Below are 22,482 nucleotides of genomic sequence, written 5' to 3'. Positions count from 1 at the left end.
ACTGTTCAATTAAGGTCCAAAAAGGCCTTCAGTTAGTGGCCACACTATCATCTTTGTTGCTTTAGACTCAGTGACACTTTATGAACTAGAAGTTCAGTTCCCTGCACACAGTGTAACTGAGAGCAAATAGTCATTATCAGCATATCAACCCCCTGCAGGGCAAGGCAGTGGCAAAGCCACTCAGTCTTTCTCTCAGTGATGAGCAGGAGAAAACAATGAGCCTTGTACTTCAACCTGCAGGTCAGATTGATTTGTAATTTACTACTAGATTGCAGAAGTGATGCATCTTATGAAAAGAGGCAGTGTTTCTGTTGGGAGTGCTGAGTTGTACCTAGTACAGAAGCTGCATCTAAATGTGGACTTATCAAGGAGGGTACTTAGACAATATTTGACCTTCTGAATATGAAGTTCCTATTTTTAACGAAGATATAAAACCAGAATGACTTCATATGTTTAACGTCCCTCACTCTGTCAAAGAACTTGGTATAAAGCCTATAAAATCCTCCTTTGCTTTGTCAAATGCCAGAGAAATTACTGCCCAGAAATGTTACTGTTTATCTATATAATCTGAGCAACAGAGCAGAATTTTGTAAACAGACAAAACTCTCCCTTGAGATTGTATGATGCTGGTATCTCAGAGAGAATTAAGTGGTGTAACACTTTTCAAGTGAAGTCAGTTAACCTACTGCTCTTACTTGTACATCTGTATTCAATCCTCCCATGCAATTCATGAAGCTTCCCCCCAGTTAGCAATTAATAAGTGCTAAGTCAGTTTTATATTTTTTGTTCACTCCTCTAATTCTAGCACATATAGATACTTCTTTTTAAAAAAAAACAATTATGCAATAGCACCACACATATCAGCAAAATTCTTATTGACAAAGTTACTTATCAATGGGAGTAGATATATTCATAACTGCTCCTAAGCAGTACCAAGTGAAATATACATACATGAGTCTGAGAGAGAAAGGTGGTAGTCTTATTGATCGACTGTGGATTTGGGCAAAAAGTGAAAGTAGCCTCCTCTTAACATATTGGCTTAAGCTTCAGTGAAGGTGACTTATGAAAATGCATTTTAGTTCTTAATTGAGCATACAAGGAAATTGCACATGGTCTGTTATCCTGCTGGAACTGATGAAAGATTATTAGTTAAGCTATGGTAACCTAATCATTTGTTATGGTCTATCATAACGTGTTCCACATCTTCTCATAAATGACTTGCAATAAATTAAAAGCATTCCGGGGACCCAATTTGGGAAGCAGAACTTGATCATATAGGATACTCTTTCCCTAGTACATTTCTGGATTAAGAGCCCTTTCACACTGTGCGGTCTTTAATTGCGATCACGTCATGTCCAGGGAGAGAAGCTTCACTAAGCTTGTGACAATTTGATTATTATATGGAGGGAGATCTTACACGACTAGCCTGAACTGTTCCAAAAGAAAAATGTGAGAGGTGGCACCAGCTGTGCATGCAAATGACTTGGCTGGGGGAGTTTGTTTTTATGGTTTTGTATTTCACATCTGCACAGTCCCAATGTAAATATGGTTCTGTTGCGTACAACTGACTTACAAAACGGAGTATGTGCATGACTTACCTTTGCTCTAAACTTACAATATATCAAGCTCTTCTATCTAGATCATGGAATTCAACCACTCCTGTTGTGTTTTTTACATTTTAATCACTACCCCTTAACTTCTATCCAGGCAAGTAAAAATGCAGCAAATTTTTTTTTTGTCTACCAAGCTGAATTAATGCAGCAAGTATTTCATTTGCTGCTCCAAGCTGCCTGCTCATGAAAACAAGCTAGTATCACTTTTTACAGTGTCATTCTAGACCGGGAGATATGATTATAGGCAGCTATATGCTATCCTCTAGTTTTCAAAAGACATTGGTCTGCTATTTTATATCGAAAGTATGTAGTTCAGGAGAGTCTTCCAAAAAAGGAAAAAATAGGTAATAAATAGACTAGAAACGTCACCAAGGAGAGTATAGACAGCTTCCTGTAATCTCATTTAAGTTCCATCTCTTTACTGAACTGTATTTTGGTATTATTTGAGTTATCTATGTAGCTGAGTCACTGGAAAGGTTTTTTGGGGTTTGTTTCTGTTTTGTTCTTCAGCAACTTTGAATCTCCACTGATGCACGAAGTCCCAGAGCACCAAGGCAGCAGCAGAGACAGTTCGGCAAGCAGTTTGGGAAGCTCTGTCACAGCATGTAAGAAGGTAACTTCTAAGTTTATGTTATATTCAAAGGCAGATATATCTCAGGTTATAGCTTTGCTTTTTAGCTTTTGTCTTTATTGGGGAATAAAAAATTTGACTGATACCTAAAAAATAAAAGGACTGATACAGAAAAATAAATTCTGGGTGCTGTTATGGTATCTTGTGATTTTGTCTGCCTGGTCTGTACTTGTCTGGTCCTAAAATGTATTATACATATATGGGAGATAAACTTCCCCTGAACTTTTCTATTTTTCCTCACTATCTGACAATATGAAATAAAAGCAACGCATATTGGGAATACCTTCAGGACTGCTCTTCAATAGGTGGCAAGTTTCTGGGACCCAGTCCGAGGGTCCAGAGCTTTGCTTCTTCTCAGGTCAATACAATGGAGGGTCCCTCATGAAACAACACAGGAGCTAGTATTGATTTGACCGTTGCTGTTTTTACTGCCTAAAAATGGGTTTGTACGTAATTATTTAACTGGGGGGGGCGGGGGGACGGCGGAGTGGCTGTGTGTGTATGTATGTCATTAGGAGGAGTCAGGTCATGACTGACATTATTTTATGCATGTAGGTAATTTCAGTACAGCTGAGAATACACAGGTGAAGGCCATGGATGCTTCCTTTTATTAACCTCCTCCCCAGGGCCAGATTATGGCAGTACAGCCCAAGGGAAGGGGGCACTACCAAAGACCTATTGAGGCAGGCAGGCCTCTCATCTCTCACTTTCCAATAACACTCAGAGCTCTACTGTCTCCCACAGGTGTAATTCTAGAGCTGATAAGAAAGCATTTGTTCTAACACAGAAATGTTATAAAACTTCACAGTTCATTCAGTTTTCCTATAATTCTTACTTTTTTCTTCTCTTTCCATTAGTAATACTAATGCTTTCCTTTTTTTTTTTTCCAAAATAACAACAATATATATTTATATACGTAAGCATAGAGAGAGAAAGATAAAACATGTAGAAGATAACAATTTATTTTACTCATCCTGAAAACTACACTGTGAGGGACAAATATTGTCTGTCTACAGAAATTTTGTTAAATGTAAAATCATTGATATAAAAAAGAACTCAATAGGCTGATGTGTATGCTAGGACCGGGCTTCTTCATCTCACCCCAACATGGCTAAAGGACAAAGTGTCAGTATTTCATTTGATCAAAGGATTTGTTTAATTGCAAAAGAATACTTGATTTAAAAAAAAATGATGCTGTCTGTAATTGGAATCTCCATATAGGCAGAAAATCCATTGTGTTAGAGAACATCTTAAATTTTCATGTAATCTCAGAGTTGTCTATTTTATGTAAGACTGAAGGACAGTGGCACAGCACTGAGAAGTGCCACCACTGTGTTTACAAATGCTCCCAGCTTGGTCACCTTCAGAAGCACCACTCCTTTTAAAGGCTAGCCTTTACCACCTGATTTAGAGCTGCTTCACCTGTCTAATCCCTTACATTTGAACTTTTCAGTGTAACACAAGTCGATTTTATAATTGTCGGCACACTAAAAGAAGTGAGTCACATCTGCCAACATTTCTGAGCAACAGCAGGATATTTTGGGCTTCTTTACAGCATTGTCACAGAATGTGTTACCATTCTTTTTTTGTGTGGAAAAGAATTAAGAATTACCAAAAATAGGCCGTTACCTTCTCTTTTAGCCTCTGTTAGTTACAGTGATTTTTAAGTTAGATGTGTAACTGGTGGAGTGAATGGTATGGGTTCCTGCTGGAAGGGAACAGTTTAAACAATTGACTTGCAGATTTGAGTAATTGTATTTGGCGTGAATGGCTCCTGTGAAGAACCATATGAGATGTGGCCTGTTATTACACAGACCAATCTGAACAAATGCAGAAGATGTGCCCCTTGATATCTCATCTTATTCTGTATGTCCCACTTTCATATCTTTTTTGATGAGTAGTAATTAACCAAAGCAATTAAGATGATCAGCCATGGAGACGCAGATGTTTCATTTGTGGAGCAGAGCCTTTTTAATGTTGTCTTGGTTATAGATATTTACTGTATTTTAATGTCTTATGATCTAAATCAGGGAGCAGGAAGCTGTTACACTAAACTCATATGCAATATTTTCCTCTGGGAAAGAGTGACTTTTCTAATCCACACTCTGCTAGAGGCTGATTTAGTTGATTGATTCACAACACACTGAGTAATGCTGACGGCTGAGTCTCTAGATGAGAGTGGAAAACTTTTTTTTTAGAACCATGAATTACTGCTGATTTCACATTTAGTGCACGATGCAAATTCATCCTGAATTATTTTCTGAGTGTGATGATCCTGCTCTGAACCAGATATACAGCAGTATAGTGTGTGCAGCTGTTACACATAAGTATGGTCAATGAAACAAGTTCAGCTTTCAATTGTACCACTGCAAATCAGAAGCAACCTCGCTGAATTCAGCAAAATTGCTAACAATTTATGTCAGTGGGATTGGCCCAGAATTCGTCTCAATTAGATAAGAATGAAGAGAAGTACACGATAGGAGGAAGAAATTTTGGCAAGTGATACTGTTTGCCTTAAAATTGCAGGCTATGTAAAAGAAGGATGCTGACTGACAGCTGAAGTAATACAGGTTTAGGTTTCTTATCCTTTGGTACAGATTGGTTCAGTGTATTTTGAAAATATGCTTAAATGCAAAAATGGGAATCAGAATGTACTGGTAGAGTTACATCTCTGAGGAATACCAGTTCTCACATTGCATTTGATTAATTAATTAGCCCTGTTAATTTAGGCCAGATCCTTCAAGCTTACACACTTTTGATCGTTGCAGTCATACATTATTTTACTACAGGGACTTCGGTATATTCCTTTAACAGCATGAATATCCCAGCAAGTTTTAATACTTATGCAAACTCCCACTTGATATAAACACATGCACACAGTTAACAGGGAGAATTGCCTTACAATAGCGAGATGCTGTAAGAAGAATTACATTCACTCTTCCTGTATGTTTGACCATGATAATATTGCTGTCTGTTACCAAAGAAATATGCCCAAAAGTTCACATAGCTTCCCTATGTGCATTTCTGCATACCAAGTGTGTATAACCCTACTGCAATCAGCATTGCAGGGTGGCCCTCTGCCAGCTTTTGCTGCGTGGACTCAGGTATATCTGGTTTTGTTTTCCTCACCTGTTGTCTTCAAATCCAATTTGCTGCAAAGTATTTTCTCCAGCCTCCAGGAGGAAAAATGTTATGCCTGTTGCCCCCTTCTTCACATTTCTGGCTACATTCCCAAGTGCATGTGTGAAACTTCTTATTGTCACATGAGAGCAGAATCTGGCCCAGGGAAAACATCATCCTACTAATGTTGTTCGTCTCCTTGAGGTTACTTAAAAATCACATGCTGTCCAAAACTTCCATGTAATAATTTCTACCCATAACTTCAAAGTGTATTGTGAAAAGCTGCATGCAAAAATTAAATGTACTATAAAGCCTTGCAGCTTAGAAGCCATCCTGGAATGACCCAAGCTTGGCAACTATGACCTGACTGAAACATTTGTTCCGGAGAGTTATGTCTTCTGTTGGTGCTATACCAGTATTTGCTTTCCAATAAAAACATCCTTTTAAAGAAAGGTAGAGCTACCAAGGGTCATTTAACATCCCACAGGAGGGAAACTAGGTGAAGTTTGGACTGCCCAGCTCATTTCATGGGTTTATCATCTACAATATACATCTGCTACAATCTAGCTATTCTGAAATGTTGGGTGTGCATGCCAAGTCCTTAGCAGACAAAGAATAGTAGTACCAAAGATTTCTGAAGCTTGTTTCTGCATGATAATTTCTGTCTATTCTGGTTTCTTGGAAACTGTTTGAGATTTCGGAAAGAAAGATCTAAAGTGATTAGGGCTGAAGACAAATTCACTGTGATTTTTAAGGAAATGAAACAAGACTGCTTGTTACAGCAAAAGTTATTTCAGCTAAAGAGAACTGTTTCCTATGTATGCAAAATTATGTTTTAACAGGTAATTAGAACTTCTAGCCTTGAGGATGAGAAGATCTAGAATCAGATGAAATCTGAAATCATTTAGATATATGTAGATATATATGTGTGTGTGTATGTATATGCTCAATTCTTTGTGTCTTCATAAAAACCTCAGGGGAAATTTTTGGAAAAGAGGAAAAAAATGCTTGATTCTACACTTTATCAACCAGTTTATAATAGTTCAGTATTTCCACATTTGAAAACATTTCTTAAAAAAAAAAAGGAACAGTTTATAACACTAACAGGAAATTGTTTCTTTGGGATATGAAATATATTATTTTCCCCATTTAGTCTCAGAGTTAGTTATTGTGGCAGGAATCTCTTTGCACTGAGACAGGAGGTTATAAAATTTATTGAGTGCAGAGTCATTCAACTGGTAAACAAGATTAGCTAGCAGCCCCCAAGAAGAGACTAGCGTGGATGTGAAGCATTCATGAGCCTTTTGTCACTCTCAGAACGAAGTCTTTGAGTACAGTGCTTTTCCTGAGTATTTTGTCAACCCTAAATTTGTATTGAGAAGCTCTTTGGAAGAAATTCCATAGAAGGGCTGGAATACTGAGTAACAAGCACCACAAAGGTGCACAGCTTTTGTGGACGGCACCAAGGGGCGGCACTGAAGCAGGCCAAACTTGTGGACTGTGGTGTTTCCCATTGCATCCTCATTCATCTTCTGATGATTATTCAGAAATCAATATAGAATAATACAGGGAGTGCAGTATTAACTATCTAACTGGCTTTCTGCCAGAAACATAAAAATTAGAGTGGGTGTTAGTCTGTGGGTGGTAATAAGCTTACTTCTGGATTGCCTCTGAGTATTAGAAAATTGTGTCAACTAGCCAGATCAGCTTTCCACAGTCATTCATCTTCCCTGAGAAATGAAGAGGCCTCACAAGTTCTTCTCACTTCTCTTCCTAAGGAAGGGATCAAGGCTGATGGATCAAGCGTTCCTGAAGTAGGACAAAGGTGTGTCAATGCGAAACATGCAGTAAAGGCAAAGGAAAGTACTGTGAATAGATTTTTTTTTCCAGGTAGAGCAACAAATTTATATTTTAAGATATCATTATTAAAATAAAAGGCAAAAGAGCTAGAGTACAGCCTATTTCTATGTAATACAAGAATTGCGAGAAGTACAAATAAAACACACTTCTTAACATTGCTGCCTGGGGAAGACGATAAGAACATATAAAACGTTCTATAAGTAGCATCATTGTTGCAGCTATTCTTTTTCTGCTGTTACCTAGATGTTTTAAAAATACTAAGGGTCTCTCTTTTTCACAGAAGAATATTAGTACAGAGGCAACAAGTAAGGAATTCAGCTCAATCTAAGCATCAGACTTGCAAAACTGGCTTTGCCTCTTTATAGTCTACAGATCTATGAAGCCCCATTTTGGTTTTGTTTGAGCAAAGCTTATGGCATAAGCTGTAGGACTGAGTCAACACAGAGAGAATAAATGCAAAGTTTTGGTCTCAGGGTACTGACTGAGCTCAGTAGTCATTACAGCAGGTCTTAAGTACGTTAGCTTCTCAGAAAGCTGAAAAATGTGTTTAAGAAGAAAGAATCTGTAGCCTAGGCAGTCCCAGGAATGAGGCTGCTGGCAGAATGAGTAGTGCTGATCTATTGTGGAAAGAGATGCAATAAATCATAAAGGCTGCAAGTTTGTGCACTCCGGTATAATTAAATAATTAGTTTTCCCAACATCTATGTTTATCACTTTAACACAGAACAAAACTCCTAGCAATATTTTCCAATTAAAATGTTGGGTTTAGGCATCTCCGTCAAGTATCTCCAAGGACTTCCAGTTCTGAAAGGAAATAGGCTAATGCTTTAGGGGATATATAAATCACGTGATTTAAAGTGCATTAACCGGACAGGTCCCAGTCTTGCCCCTCCAAAACTTTGTAGGCAAGATTTTCTTTGAGTTACAATAGAGTTCAGGCCCCCAAAGCACAGTAGGACTGAGTAAATTTTTTAATTATTTTAACGATCTTTAACTATTTTAACAGATTCTCTGCAGTAACAGTCTGCTAGAATCAACAGACTACTGGCTGCAGAATCAGAGGACACCATGCCAAATTGGCTTTCTGGAAGACAAGTCAGAAAGCAACTGTGCCTCAGTAAGTACTCGCTGTAATCTCCTCTGGGGAAAAGTCCACCGAGATTTATTTGGGTAAGGTGTGGGACCAACCATAGTACATGTTAAATTCAAAAAAGTCAATGACTAACTGACACTGAAATTATAGCAGTCTGTCTATGGTTTCTGTAATTTCCAGCTTTCTGTTAAAAGCAAACATACAAAGCAAAAATGCATACAGATTTCTATACAGAGCACATTAATAAAGATTACTGCAGAGGTTTCCCCACATTTGGCCTTCAGACATTGTGGCCCTCTGTATTTTTTTTATGTTCATAATCTGCAACTGACAAGAAAGAAATGTAAGCCAAAGAGAAAATTATTCCAAACTGTAACTTAAGTGGCAGGTTAGAAAGAGCAGATGTTTAAAAGGCTGTGCAATGTTCTTGAAGGCATAGAGATACAATTAAATAGAAAACTCTTTCCATATTAGATGAGAAGAAGCTGCTAAAGAACTCAAACAGAATTATTTTACATTTGAAATGAAATTTAAATCTCACTATTGTGGGTTACAATGCAATTAGGAACAGCTTTTGGTTAAAAGCATACATGAAGAAACAGGAGTTATTATGTTGCTTTACACACTATCTACATGAAACTGGATGGAAGTACATTGCTATGATTGTAATAGTTTTTTATTTGATGAAGGACTCGGGAGAGCAGATCCTTACTTGGAATCCCATTTGATTGCTACACCTTGGCCCCAGTGAGCCAACAAGGGCTTTAGAAAAGAGTGGTTCTTTCTCAGGCGAAAGGTTTCCAGCACTGCTTGTGCTGCACACAACCTACAGACCAGCTGAGGGCTCTCATGGAGTCTGCTGGGATTCCCTCAAGGACATGGACATTTCAGCTCTAGCTGATTAACCTAGACGCCTGCTGTTAAGAAGCTGAATCTCCATCCCATGGTGGCAATGACCAGAGCTTTGTGTCTTGCCTGGGGGTGATGCAGCATGCTTGAGAACAGCAGGAGTGATGCAACACTGTAATTGCAGCAGTTAAAAGTTAGGAATACAGTCAAAAGTTATAGGGTTTGATTCACTGTCATGCTGTCCACTGGAGTCTCAGTTTCCACAAGACAGAGTGAACAAAATACACAAACCTAATCAGAGCATGCTAGTAAGCAGCCATACAAGGTATAAGGTGAGAAACTAAACAGACTCCTATGTCTATTTTGGACGATGCTGAGTGAAACAAGGAAGAGGATATTAAGGATGTTTAGTGGTACTAATTTCTTAGACTCCCCAAACTAGACAGACAGGAGTTTCCTTTTCTTTCTGCATGTATTGTCCCAAGCAAAAGGGTCACACTATTATGAAGTACCAAGATTGTTCAATTGCAGCTGAAACGCTGTCACTCGAACAGTATCCTGAATACATTCTTAACCAGAATGGGGCCATCAGGCAGGTAATCAGTGGTATCCTTGTTGTTTAATATAGGAAAGGATTGGTTTTAAAGCAAAAAACATTGACCTCAGTCACTTGGTTTTACTATTTAGTATTTCATATCCTAAAAAAAACCCAAACAAACAAACAAACAAAAGAATCATGACTTGCTTTTTGATACGTTGAGCTTTGACTTTATTCTTCATGGGTTTTTGAATCTTATAGGAAATTATATCTATCTCTGATAGGACGGAGTTACCGAGAAAAGATAGCTTGTTAAAGCAAGACTATACTCAGATTTAATTTAAAAATACCCTGTATAGCTGCTTGATACACACTTTTCCTCTTGAAAGCACAGATCAGGTTTTATCTAGCCCTGGTCAGTCACCTTGTAGGGAAAATAAGCATTACTCTTACCATTCTGCAGATGTGAGAGAAGAGGCAGAAGTACTGAAATGACTTTTCATTACAGTCGTGAGATTCTGAGGTAAGGGGTTTCAGCAAGTCACAGATCCAAATCTCACATGGGCTGAACGCCCACAATTTTCCCTGGCAAAGTCGTGCAAGGTGATAATTTTCTTTTAATCCCCTCTTTATCAAAGAAAAGACAAACAAGACACAGCTCTTTCCTAAGAAAACAGTTTGTGTTAGTATAATGTGATGGTATAATTCTGCATGTAGGGAGAGGGTGGGCAAAGGTGCTCTGTGAGGTTTCCAGGATGCAGAACTGCCCCACAGTTCCTAATGGCATCCTAAACTAAACTACAAGACCCTGACTGACCCCTTTCTTACATTGGAGGAATATTAGGCTATGCTTTGAAACAAGGTCTGCCAAGTCATCTTCTCCCATTGCTTAGTCCTTGTGTAGGGTACATATAGGACAGCCAGCTTTCCCTGTATGGCTTTCCCAACACAGTGCCAACTCTAAATAAAGAAAAATTTCACAATTTTCGAAGCAAAATTTTAGTACCTAGTTAATTATGCAATTTACAGTTATCACTATAGAAGAAAAGAGATTATATTGAAAGAATTCTGTACCAACGAGATTGAAGTGGAATACAAGATAATATATTGAGTGAAATTAAAATATCATATATAGAGAGCATTAATTTAGAGGCTAAGAAGTTAATTATTATTTTGGAACATTACTGTTCACATCAAGAGAAAGGGTATTTGGTGGCCTGGAAGCTTAGTTCTTGATCTGTCCCTGGAAGTCACGCTTTTGAGTTACTCTTAAATAGTTACTCATAAACTGTTATAAGCAAAACTAAAGTTTTGTTCATACTCCTGGTTAATTTATTCTGAGTGGTAGTACAGTACAGAATTTTAATCTGGGTGCCTAAAAAGTTGCACAACTAATGTAAATACAAGCAAGACTAGAAAACTTTGACACTAACCATCACTTGATATATGTATTACAGCGTAAGCAGTTTTTTTTCTTTTTTTCCTCAGAATTGCTTTCACCACCCTAGATATGTGGGTGGTTCATTTGGCTATGCATAATACATGAGCAAACCAGGGAACAGGGAATACTTAACCACTACGCAAGGACTAAGCATTAGTTCGGTATCATACTCAAAACTCGCAAAGCATTTGATTCTGAGTCTTGACTGACATTAAACGAGCAGAAGCTGCAGGAATGAGAGAGGAAGAAGGATATAAACATGGAATAGTTTCCCCAGTTTCTCAATTAGCAAGCAAACCAGACTGCCCTTACCAGAAAATACATTCTGTCTTCTCTTTCATGTGGACGATATTATAATTTGCTGTTGCCAATGGTGCCAGAGATGTTTTAATCAAACTGCCTCTGTAAGTTGTCATTAGGTTTGCAGAAGGAAAAATGAAATTTCAAATGTGCTATGTCATCAATGGTTGCTTTTCCCAAAGATAGCTGGTGATATATTTAGCTATAGTGTTCACTTTTCATTTGGAAGAGTTCATGTTTAGTTATAAGGGGTCTAATCTTATTGTAACTATAAATGCAACAAGACCGTATGAACATAGATTTCATAAATGTTGTATTCATTATGACCCATTTGAGATTAGCACAGTTAGTACAAGTAAAAATAGCCTCATGGCTATCCTACATATGCTCACCAAGTATACTAACATTGATTTATTAAAACACTAAACGTTTAACTCAGTTATAGCAGACTACTTTTTCAAAGAGAGAATTTAAGCAGAACAGGCATTTTGGTACGTGTAATAGTCCGTTCATTTCCAAACTGGTTAGTGAAAATGTAGCCATTATGAAAGTAATAAATTGCATTAGAGGAATAGTACTGCATATTTGCTTAAGCTGGAAATCTTCTCCTGAGCTGTGAAAATTGTTATTTCAAATTCTGGTACCCCACCATACTAGAACAAATGCTAGCATGTCCATATTTAATCCAAAGTTTCTGGTCATCTGCAAGGATGAACAATAGAAATCATAGGGAGAAATATCAGTGAGACGTGGTGTCTGCTCTCTATTTTTATGCCAAAGTAGCGGTATGTTGGTGAGTTGTCTATGAAAAGACGTGTTATATGTATAATGAGTATGATGTGAACAGAGTTTGAAAAATTGTCTCGTCCTAACTTTCCTTTTCTACTTTCTGTACATACTATTTTTGTCCAATTCTCTGTGTTTACATTTAGGAAATCAGATTAGATACGCTAGGATTGAGTCCAGGGAGACAGGGCTAACTGTCTTAGGTTATTAGAGCTTTCTAGGGAGATTTCCCGCAGAGGCTAGTCAGGAAGGGGCAGCTGAACGAGATTTCTGTGTGCTTGAAGTGACGGCAGAGTGGGAGAGAGTGAAGGTAAATCCCGCAGTAGTGCTGTTTGCTTTCATTTCTGTATTGGAGTAAAACATCCTACTAGCTCTCTTTAAAAAGTCCCTAGGTTGAAGTGTGCTACCCTTCTTATTTCAGACAGCCCTATCTGATTTTGCCACGCTGTCTGCTTAAAAAGGTTAAACTTCCTCAGAGAACAACTACTTCTACACCAATGCTATGAGTGGTTTTTTCCTCTTCAGAGGATACTTGGGTAATTGCTAAACATTAAATGAAACTTGGTTCAATTAACAGTGATACTGTTTAGCAGCAGTTTTCTGCTGCAGATTAGAATACATACTTTCATGCTAATATAATTAGATAGTATAAATTTTAAAGGTAGTTTAATTATGGAAGTCTTGTTTTGTTTGTTTCCACTGAATGAGAACTTAATCAAAATCCACCTAACAGAATAAAATACATGGATTCATAAGACATAATCATTTATAAGCTGCACATAGTGACTTATAAATGTAATTAAAATATCTGTAATGTGACATTCTTATTACCCCATGAAGAGACCTCATAAAACAAATGTAGTTTCACATAACTGTATATACCTTTGTCCACTCCATTATTGCCAACTATCCTTCTCTGAACCTACATCAAATCTTCCCTGCTTTAGACATGCTTTTAAGCAAACCTTATTTGAAAAGAAAAAAATGATAGATACTTTGTCCCCATTTTCCCTCCAAAGATCTACATTACTTAATTACCAGTGCTGAACATTTGTGGTTGGCTTACGTTAGTACAAGTTAAGAAATTTAAATTCTTCCTTAATTAGATGATTTATAGTTTCTTCTAGCATTGGACTCTCCTAAAGTGCAAAGTCTTAATCTTGCACACAGAAAAGTAATTTATGGTTCTTCTTAGCAGTTCCTAAGATTTGACATTTTTCTTTTCAATGCCTGTGCAATAAGCATCAGCACAATTAAGGAAGGTGGTATTGCCACGCTGCCAAAGATATGTCTTAATTGTCTTTTAGGAATTCTTAATGAAAAGAGTTATTTAGAAAAAAGTAGGATACAAAACAAAACCAAAAAAAAGGAGACAGTGTTATAGTCCTGCAAGACATTTGGCATTCATTTACCTCAAGATGCATAAATCATAGCAGTCAATTTTCCAGAAATTCTCTGAACTTTCACACTCTAGACCAGCAACAGATAGAAAAGCCGTTAGAAATTATATTTGCACTGAAAAAAGATTTTCTCTTGAAATGGACCCAGACTCCAATAATCTCCCCACAAAATACAACATCATGCCCTCTCCCTCTTCACATGACCATCTTGTCCCAACACAGAGTCTGGGAAGCAGGCCTTCCCACTCCATACAGCCTAGCAAGGAACCGCACTTGAGAACCACTGATCTAGGAAAATACACCCTTCCCTTCCCAAGCAGTGTGCCCCCGTGTGAGGGGTCATGGGATTTCCAGACTTTGGCAGAAATGCTGCACACTTTTTGTCAAGTATCCTGGAGAAGTATAAATACAAACTTTATACCATTAAATGGCAGTGATAGATATGTGTGGTGGGTTGACCCTGGCTGGAGGCCAGGTGCCCACCAGAGCCGCTCTCTCACTAAACAGGGGAGAAAAGGTATAACGAAATGCTTGTGGGTCGAGATAAGGACAGGGAGAGATCACTCACTAGTTGTTGTCACGAGCAAAACCAGACCGAACTTAGAGAGGGAATTCATCTAATTTATTACTAAGCAAAACAGAGTAGAGGAATGAGAAATAAAATCAACTCTTAAAACACCTCCCCCCACCCCTCCCATCTTCCCGGGCTCAACTTCACTCCCGGCTTCAACCTCCCCCCCTCAGCGGCACAGGGGGACGGGGAATGGGGGTTATGGTCAGTTCATCTCACGGTGTTTCTGCTGCTTCTTCATCCTCAGGGGGAGGACTCCTCTCATCGTTCCCCTGCTCCAGCACGGAGTCCCTCTCACGGGGTGCAGACCTTCAGGAGCAGACTGCTCCAGCGTGGGTCCCCCACGGGGTCACAAGTCCTGCCAGCAAACCTGCCCTGGCGTGGGCTCCTCTCTCCATGAGTCCACCGGTCCGGCCTGGAACTTGCTCCAGCGTGGGCTTCCCACGGGCCACAGCCTCCTTCAGGTGTCTCCACCTGCTCCGGCGTGGGGTCCTCCACGGGCTGCAGGTGGAATCGCTACACCCCCTCATCCTTCCTCCATGGGCTGCAGGGGGACAGCCTGCTTCACCATGGCCTTCACCACGGGCTGCAGGGGGATCTCTGCTCCGGCGCCTGGAGCTCCTCCTCCCCCTCCATCTGCACTGACCTTGGTGTCTGCAGAGTTTCTTACATCTTCTCACTCCTCTCTCCGGTTGCAAAAGCTCCCTCTAACTGTTTCTTTTCCTTCTTAAATATGTTATCACAGAGGCGCTGATTGGCTTGGCCTTGGCCAGCGGCGGGCCCGTCTTAGAGCCGGCTGGCATTGGCTCTATCAGACACAGGGGGAGCTTCTAGCAGCTTCTCACAGAAGCCACCCCTGTAGCCCCCCCGCTACCAAAACCTTGCCACGCAAACCCAACACAATATGGAAGGCAGAAAAATCCAGGAGGAAGAAGAATTGCAGCTTGGGGTTGTTAGCTGATTAGTTGAGTACAGAAGAACATACCCCAATCTAAGAGACAGATATTAGGAAAGGAAGCAATGCTTATATCAGTGAAGGGTGGCAAGGCTGTTGCCTTGGTGAGAAATAAAACAGATTGTTAAGAAAGCGAACAGGTGATGTAATTATGGATCATGTTGTCTATGATCTCTCTGTTTACTGAGATGAGGAAGAATGTCATTTTCCCCTCATAGCAGCTGGATTTTCAGACCACTGCATAGCTTCACTGTCCTAAGCAGGTACCTAAAGCATTGGTAGTTTCATTGCACTTGTCCTGGTTTTGGCTGGGATAGAGTTAATTTTCTTCTTAGTAGCAGGTATAGTACCGTGTTTTGGATTTAGGATGAGAATAATGTTGATAACAGACTGATGTTTTAGTTGTTGTTAACTAGTGCTTACACCAAGTCAAGGACTTTTCAGCATCTCCTGCCCCACCAGGGAGGATGCTGGGGGTGCACAAGAAGCTGGGAGGGGACACAGTTGGGACAGCTGACCCCAACTGGCCAAAGGAATATTCCGTACCATATGACATCATGCTCAGCATATAGACTAGGGGAGTTGGTAAGGGAAGAAGGGCTGCTCAGGAAATATCTGGGCATCATTTGGCAGATGGTGAGCAATGGCATTGTGCATCACTTGTTTTGTATATTCTATTATCATTATTATTATTTCCCCTTTCTGTTCTATTAAACTATCTTTATCTTAACCACAAGTTTTACTTTTTTTCCCCAATTCTCTCCCCCGTCCCACTGGGCGGTGGGGGTGAACAATCAGCCGTGTGGTGTTTAGCTGCTTGCTGGGTTAAACCACAACAGCAGTTTAGCCATCAAGCTTTTAAACAGATTCAGGAGGAGGTTAAGGATGCCATTATGCACTAATTTGAGCTGGTCAAATCAGGCCTTCTGTGGTCTCGCCTCCCCTTCCAGCCTCTACTTCATTACTTTTTCACTGCCCTGGCATTTACAAACGTGCAGTAGATTGATTCAAAGAGAAAAGTAACTATGAAATTAAGAAATTAGTTTTTCTGGCCAATTCTTCCTTGAATCATCTCACTGTATTGCCAGACAAATGCCAGTGCTCACTCAAGTGATGGAATAAAAACATCCAGGAAACAGCTCCCACAAATTAATTCAAACTGAAAGATAACATATGCAGAAAGAGAAAATCCTTGGCAAGGTGTACTTTGAGGTAAAAGAAGAGAGCAGCTTTCAGTTGAATTAAAGTAGATTATGAGTGGTTTTCATTCATTTCTTCACTCAAGTCTTTTTAAAGATTCACACTACATATCTTTAGATGTTTAGGTACAAATATACTGATTTATATTGCACATCAGGCGTTGCTAGAATTACTTCCAGGTAACTTGCTAACAATAGTGCAGACACTGGGTCAGAATGTTGAAATCTAAGCATTGGGACATTTTGTCTCTCTTAATCAGGGCCCCTATCTCCAGTAGGTTCTCCAGAGTCTCCAAAGAACGAAAGCCTGCCCTTACTGAAGGGTGGAGAGCTGGTCTTACAGGAGTTCAGAAAGGAGGATGTTTCTTCCCAGGATCGGTAGTAGTCAACAAGGGTCTTTATACAGCCAAGTATGGAAGTGCAATCTTGAATCCCAAAGGAGGAGGGTTTTTTTGTTTGCTGGGTTTTTTTAATCAAAACCATATGTGTGTTCCTGAGTAGTGACCATACATAGCTGAAACAACTGTTTTGTTTTATTGTGTTTGAATGAAGATTTACGTTTCCTAGTAAACACAGCAAAGCCCTTTTTGTCCACGTAAAAGAGACAGACCTACATACTAAGATGTTTGCTCTCCCTCAGGAGGTTGCGTGCACACCCTCAGCAGTATGTCACATAGGGGATTACAAGAGTGTTTATTTTACCTTTCGCTCAGTAATTACTCAACCATCTTCAAGAAGAGCATTGTCTCTTTCAGAAATCAAAATCCATCTATTGCTTTCCAGATCTAAGCCATAATTACTAGAGGTATTTTTAGTTTTAAGTCCCATCTTCCTATTCAGCCTGACGATACCTTAATTATATCCTGACAAGGAGCAGGAATCAACAGCTGCAGGCTAAATTGTGGCATTGAGTCTTAGTCCTTTCTCAGGCATATGTGGGTGTTCATGCTGCTGTGGTAAGAATTGTACCTTCCAGAGAGCCCCTCTCTCGCACAGAGAAATAAGAAACCCTCCTCTACACCAGTTACTCTCTGCCTTACGGAGCCAAGTGCAGGCACACTGAGCACTAGTTTAAAAGACCACCGAAAGGATTACTTGTATAATCTGTAAAATATGTTTCGGTTTTTGCTCTTGTACGTACTTGGCTCTGAAAAATATATCTTCACATATGAACTAATGTTAAGGCAGAAATTAAATATGCCCTTAAAGGGTTGTATTTCCACATTTTCAGTACCACACGTATTTTGTACAGCAGCCAAAAGCTGCCTCACGTATTTTGGGGTGGGGAAGATTGGCAATAGATTTTCTTCTCTTTCCTTATAACTTCAGACTTGGACACTCTTTAATCTTCTGGCTAGATCTGTCATCTTCTTTCCTGTCCCTCTGTGATAGTCTCATACAGCAGTGTTTTCCTATCTGTATTTAAGAGAACCAGATGCTTAGCCTTATTCTGACAAAGCTATAAATAAACACCAGGAGGATCAAGCGTGGTATTGCAGCTGTATCCCCTTCAGCATTTCACACTGGTGAATTCTCAGTGCCTCTATGGTCTGCTTTATCAAGAAATGGGATTCTTGTGCTACCTCCAGAGCGGACATCTGTAACTGCTTGCTGCTGTCATAACCACAAGCTCCCTCTAACATGAATTGCAGCGTGAGGCTTATAGAAATTTGTTAAACATTAAGTATACAGGGCACCAGAGAAAGCAGATGGTGCATGTGGCATAAATATTTATTGGCATATTTTCTTTAAGTCATAAGTGACAATTAATTACATCAAACCCAAAGGAATAAGCCTTAATGGGAAGAAAATATTCTCAGCTGTTTTTGAAGCAACGGATTATGAAGAGATGACTCGGGATGATTCATGAATGCAGTCCAGCCATTAAAATAGGGATAGTCTCTAAAATATCAAGCCCCATAAATCCACCAAGTCATTTGAGATATGCACCTTCTGAAGAGTAATTGGGACTAAATTTCAGGGACAGTACTGCTAAAAATGCTGGAGGGAGAGCAGTATAACACATCCTTCTGACAACATACAATGTATACCTAAAAAAGAATTGTGGCTGGGCTGGAGAGACACAGAAAAGTCACGTCAGGACTTATTTAGGTGAACTTGAGTGACTCACAGAAGATAGTATATACTGGGTTGTCTGATTTTGGAAACGCTCCATTAAGGCTTGCAAGGAGAGCAGTTGGAAACTGCATCTGCATGTTAGATAGCAGCTGCGCAGCTCATGGGAGAGATTTTTACATAGAATCAGAAAGGAGTAATGTGATTTTTGTGGCCGTCCTAATGAAAATACAGGGCAAGAAGGGGAAAAAAGACTTTCTCCACTCACAGCTAGAGAGGGAGATTGTCACTCTAATCATGTGAAGGGCTGTACAGTAGAAGGCCCAGACTTGGCTTCAAGTTGATGTTTCCCCAACCTGCCCTGCATCCTGCTGAAGTCCTGGGCAGAGAAACTGGTAGTAGACTGACATGTTCCTACTTTGACAAGGATGGATTTTTTTGATGGTTTGCAGTAGCCTGATCTCATTTTGGTGAGATAAGGAAGGTACCACTGTATAGCTGAGGGATACCTATCATGAAGCCTTTTGAGTTATTTAGATTACAGTGCAGAAGGTGTGCCTGAGCTTCCTCATACTCTGGGGTTATCACTTGTAAATCCTCCCGTCTGCCTCACACTTCCATTCGAGTGTACATCCTTTTGCAAGCAGCTACGTGGCATATCTAGTACTTCCAAACTAATATTTTTATTTCTACATTTCACAGCTGGTTCTTCTGCCAAAATAATTTTGGCAAGCATGGAAATTAATGTGAGACAAGCATTACATCCAAATGTTAATGGATAATTAGGTCTGTCTTCCAGAAGATGCTTTCTTTTTTTTTTTTTCTGAGTCACTACCAGGCTATTCCAAACACCTCATATAAGACATATTCCAACTTAAGATCCTCTTTAACCATTTAAATATAAAGGATCAAATTCTGCCACGTGTGGAGGAGAGAGCTATGTCTCTCATACCATTCTCAGTCTCCTATCTACCAAAAAGTTGAGCTATGCATATTAGCTATAACTGTTAATGACTCCAAAAAGAAGTAATGAAGCCAATGGCAGGGAAAATAAGTCACCAAAATTTAGTCAGTCGGCAAAAGGAAATTGTAATCTAAAAGCAAATAACTGCAACATAAAAGCAGCAACTGGTAATTTTCAGTTTCCTTATTTCTGATGAAATATCTCAGCTCTCTACAAAAAGGAGATGTCAATCCTTATATCCTTCTTCAGAAGGTATTTATCTCTATGCTCAGGGAAGGGAAACATTTGGGAATTTACCCAATTATATTCATCCATCCCATGGCAGCACATCGATTCAATATCAAGGCAGGAAACAAAATCCTGCCTGCTTCCCAAAGCTACTCAGAGGTGGAGCAATAGGAGGCTAAATAATAGTAATGACAAAAAGAAAAAAAAAGGTGGGAGAACACTCTATAGAATATTACTTGACACTCGACAAATTTCAGCTAGCACTCTGTGAACAGTTGGGATCTCTCTCTCCCTCCTAGAAACCATAGGAAAGTGTCTTTTCCTTTACGTGCTTTATAATGCGTCACAAGCCTCACTGCTCTGCATGAAGGCATTTTAAAGAAGCACGGTATAAAACCAGAAGGAAGCTGAATGAAGATCACATTAGGCATTATGAAACTGTATGCACAAGAAAGCTACACACGCACACTCCTACTTAGATAATCCTCATTTCCTCTTCATTAAGGGGTGTGGGGGTGTGTGTGTGACTGCACAGTTATATCTTTAAATAGCTGAGAAATTTATGAGTGGGCCTGAGTGAGTGAAAAGACCGTCTGCCCCTAGGCAGCTTATGTAATTGCCTCTGTTCAAGTTCAGTCCGCTGCTGGCTGCAGCAGTTGAGCTTCTGTGAAGTAAAATGAGCCGTTGTTTATTACACAGATAAACACACATACCCAATGACAGTGTAAGTAGAGAACTTGAAGAACATACTAGGGTTGGAAGTTCTTCTGCGTAGCTTTGTGCTCTTAGCATTCAGAGATGAAGTCTAACTTCCACTGTAAGTTGCACCTAATTGCAGTTGAGTGTTTTGCCATAGGTGTTTTCTTCTCCAGATCACAGGACCTTGTACAGACAAAGCATATGTTCATGTGCCCTTTGAAGTGAAAGATCCGCTACAGCTGGCCACACAACATCCATTTTACCATCATAGTGATAGCATACAGCTTTTTTTTTTACCTAGCTACACACTAAGAAAAAGTTACTGGGGTAAGCAAAAGCACGGATGGGGGTTTCTGTTTTATAAAGATATTTACTTTCTCAAAGTATCAGCGTAAGTTAGAGAACAACCAGGAACCACACCACACAGTGTTACTGAAATTACCTAGAACACCCCTCCTGATAGTATTGCAGGAAACTGGCTCAGGCTGAGGTTTCTAGCTCCTTTTCCAAAAAAGATCCAATCCAATCCTCAACTGGATGCCAGGATGTCTCATCTTTTTGCTCTTCTGTAAAGAAACTGGGAGCTACAAAAGCCCTGACTTTAATCATCACTGTAGGAGCTTCCAGACCCCTTTCTATAATATGAGCCCAACTTGGGGATGATGCCTTGGAAAGCACAGCAGGAAACCTCACAAGTCCCATTTGGACCTACAGATTTAAGCAGCCCATGAAGAAAACAAATGTCCCAGCAGAAGCTCGTCTAGGGGAAGAAGAAAGTTCAGACCAGAAAAATCTTTTCCATTTCCAGCTTTCTCATTTCAGATATGAGAAATTGAAAGCTAGGAGATTCTTGCTTTATTTAAAGGGTTTGTTCTAAACCCCTCAAAAAGTGTTATTCAGATATTTTTTGTCCAGCTACACATACAAATTGCAACCATATAAGTATGTGGAATGAACAAATTTTTTTTAAGCTGCAGAGCTTAAAAACGGTAATGATAAAGCTAATAATCGGCTCATGGACTCAAAGATCTTTACTTCTGTCTGCTGCTATTTAACTTAGTAGAAAAAATTCCATGATTTCAGCAAATGTGTGGTCTGGCTTTGGGAATAGAGAGCTTGTGAGAACGGGCAAGTGCACAGTAGTGCTGCCTGACACAGTACTTCTGCCTGACACGCAAGGATTAGGGATGGTTTCGATAATTGTAATGCAGTGGCCACCTCCTCCAGATTCCAGCAGATGTTTAGCTGAGATGTTCCATGCTCTTCTTAACTGACGGTATGCAAGTGTGAGTAGAGTCATATTTTTCTAAGTAATTTTTCTAAGCATTTGGGAAGAATCAATATCAAATCCACCAAAGTGAGGTTTCCTGGTTAAAATCACTTTATTATGAACAGTTTAGAGAATTTCCCAGCTTGCTACTTAAACAGTGTATTTGGCTAAGAGAAGTCCTTCCAGATCCGCACCTTCCCCTCACCCCCTTTTTTTTTCCCCTTGAAAGGTGCTTAAAGAACTCTGTGAGAGGAAATTATTTATCTTTACTACTTGAAACTGGATTCTGGAAATCAATAGATCAGACTTTAACTGGGCCAAGACCTAAATCTGTCAAAAACTACATGTAATTAGGCAAAACATTGTCCCAAAGCAGCTGTGGATTTGTGTGCATAAAAATAGTTTGACAAATTAGTTGAAATAGATTTAAATTAGTTTGATTAAATATTTTTTTAAGAATCAAGAGAATACCTAGGATTACAGCCTTAGTAAAGAAGCATAATTGTGGTTTCTGGTTGCCTGTTTACCAACAGAAATAATTTCAGGCTCAACTGAGAGCAATGAAAGAGCAAATTCAAGTTGAGAGGAGAACAAATAAAGGAGAAGTGGGGGAAAAAAATTCAAAGTTCAGTTAAGGCTTTCTTTCTAATTATGCAGTGGCATTTAGGGTTTTGAGAGTGTATATTTAAGATGTCAAATTAACTGACTTGAAGAATCTTTTTTAATGTGACTGAACACCACATTCTCCAAGCATGGTAGGCATGGTGATTCATGATTTCATTTTCAAAAAAATTGTGGTGGTATCATAGAAAACACTTTTTTTTTTTTTTCTATGAAAGCTAACACAAAGCAATCCTCTAAAAATAGGCAGAGAAAAAGAGAGGGCAAC

At 39.3% G+C, this 22,482-nt stretch overlaps 1 protein-coding gene across 7 annotated transcripts in view; it reads left to right on the top strand.

Moving 5' to 3' along the window:
- The window catches only part of SPHKAP (SPHK1 interactor, AKAP domain containing), a 105,750-nt gene that overhangs the window by 47,901 nt on the left and 35,367 nt on the right, over positions 1 to 22,482 (top strand). For 5 of the 7 annotated variants that reach the window (XM_054835424.1, XM_054835421.1, XM_054835422.1 and 2 more), the window contains exons 2-3: positions 2,124 to 2,226; positions 8,231 to 8,341. In XM_054835424.1, the coding sequence (XP_054691399.1) occupies positions 2,124 to 2,226; positions 8,231 to 8,341 (214 nt within the window). The remainder of the gene's footprint in view (positions 1 to 2,123; positions 2,227 to 8,230; positions 8,342 to 22,482) is intronic. The other 2 variants (XM_054835426.1, XM_054835427.1) reach the window with 1 other exon arrangement.

Source organism: Grus americana, chromosome 9 (assembly GCF_028858705.1).
Source record: "Grus americana isolate bGruAme1 chromosome 9, bGruAme1.mat, whole genome shotgun sequence".
NCBI classification, from domain to species: Eukaryota; Metazoa; Chordata; class Aves; order Gruiformes; family Gruidae; genus Grus; species Grus americana.
The sequence above is the reverse complement of the archived record's forward strand: the minus strand, read 5'-3'. Positions and strand labels throughout refer to the sequence as shown.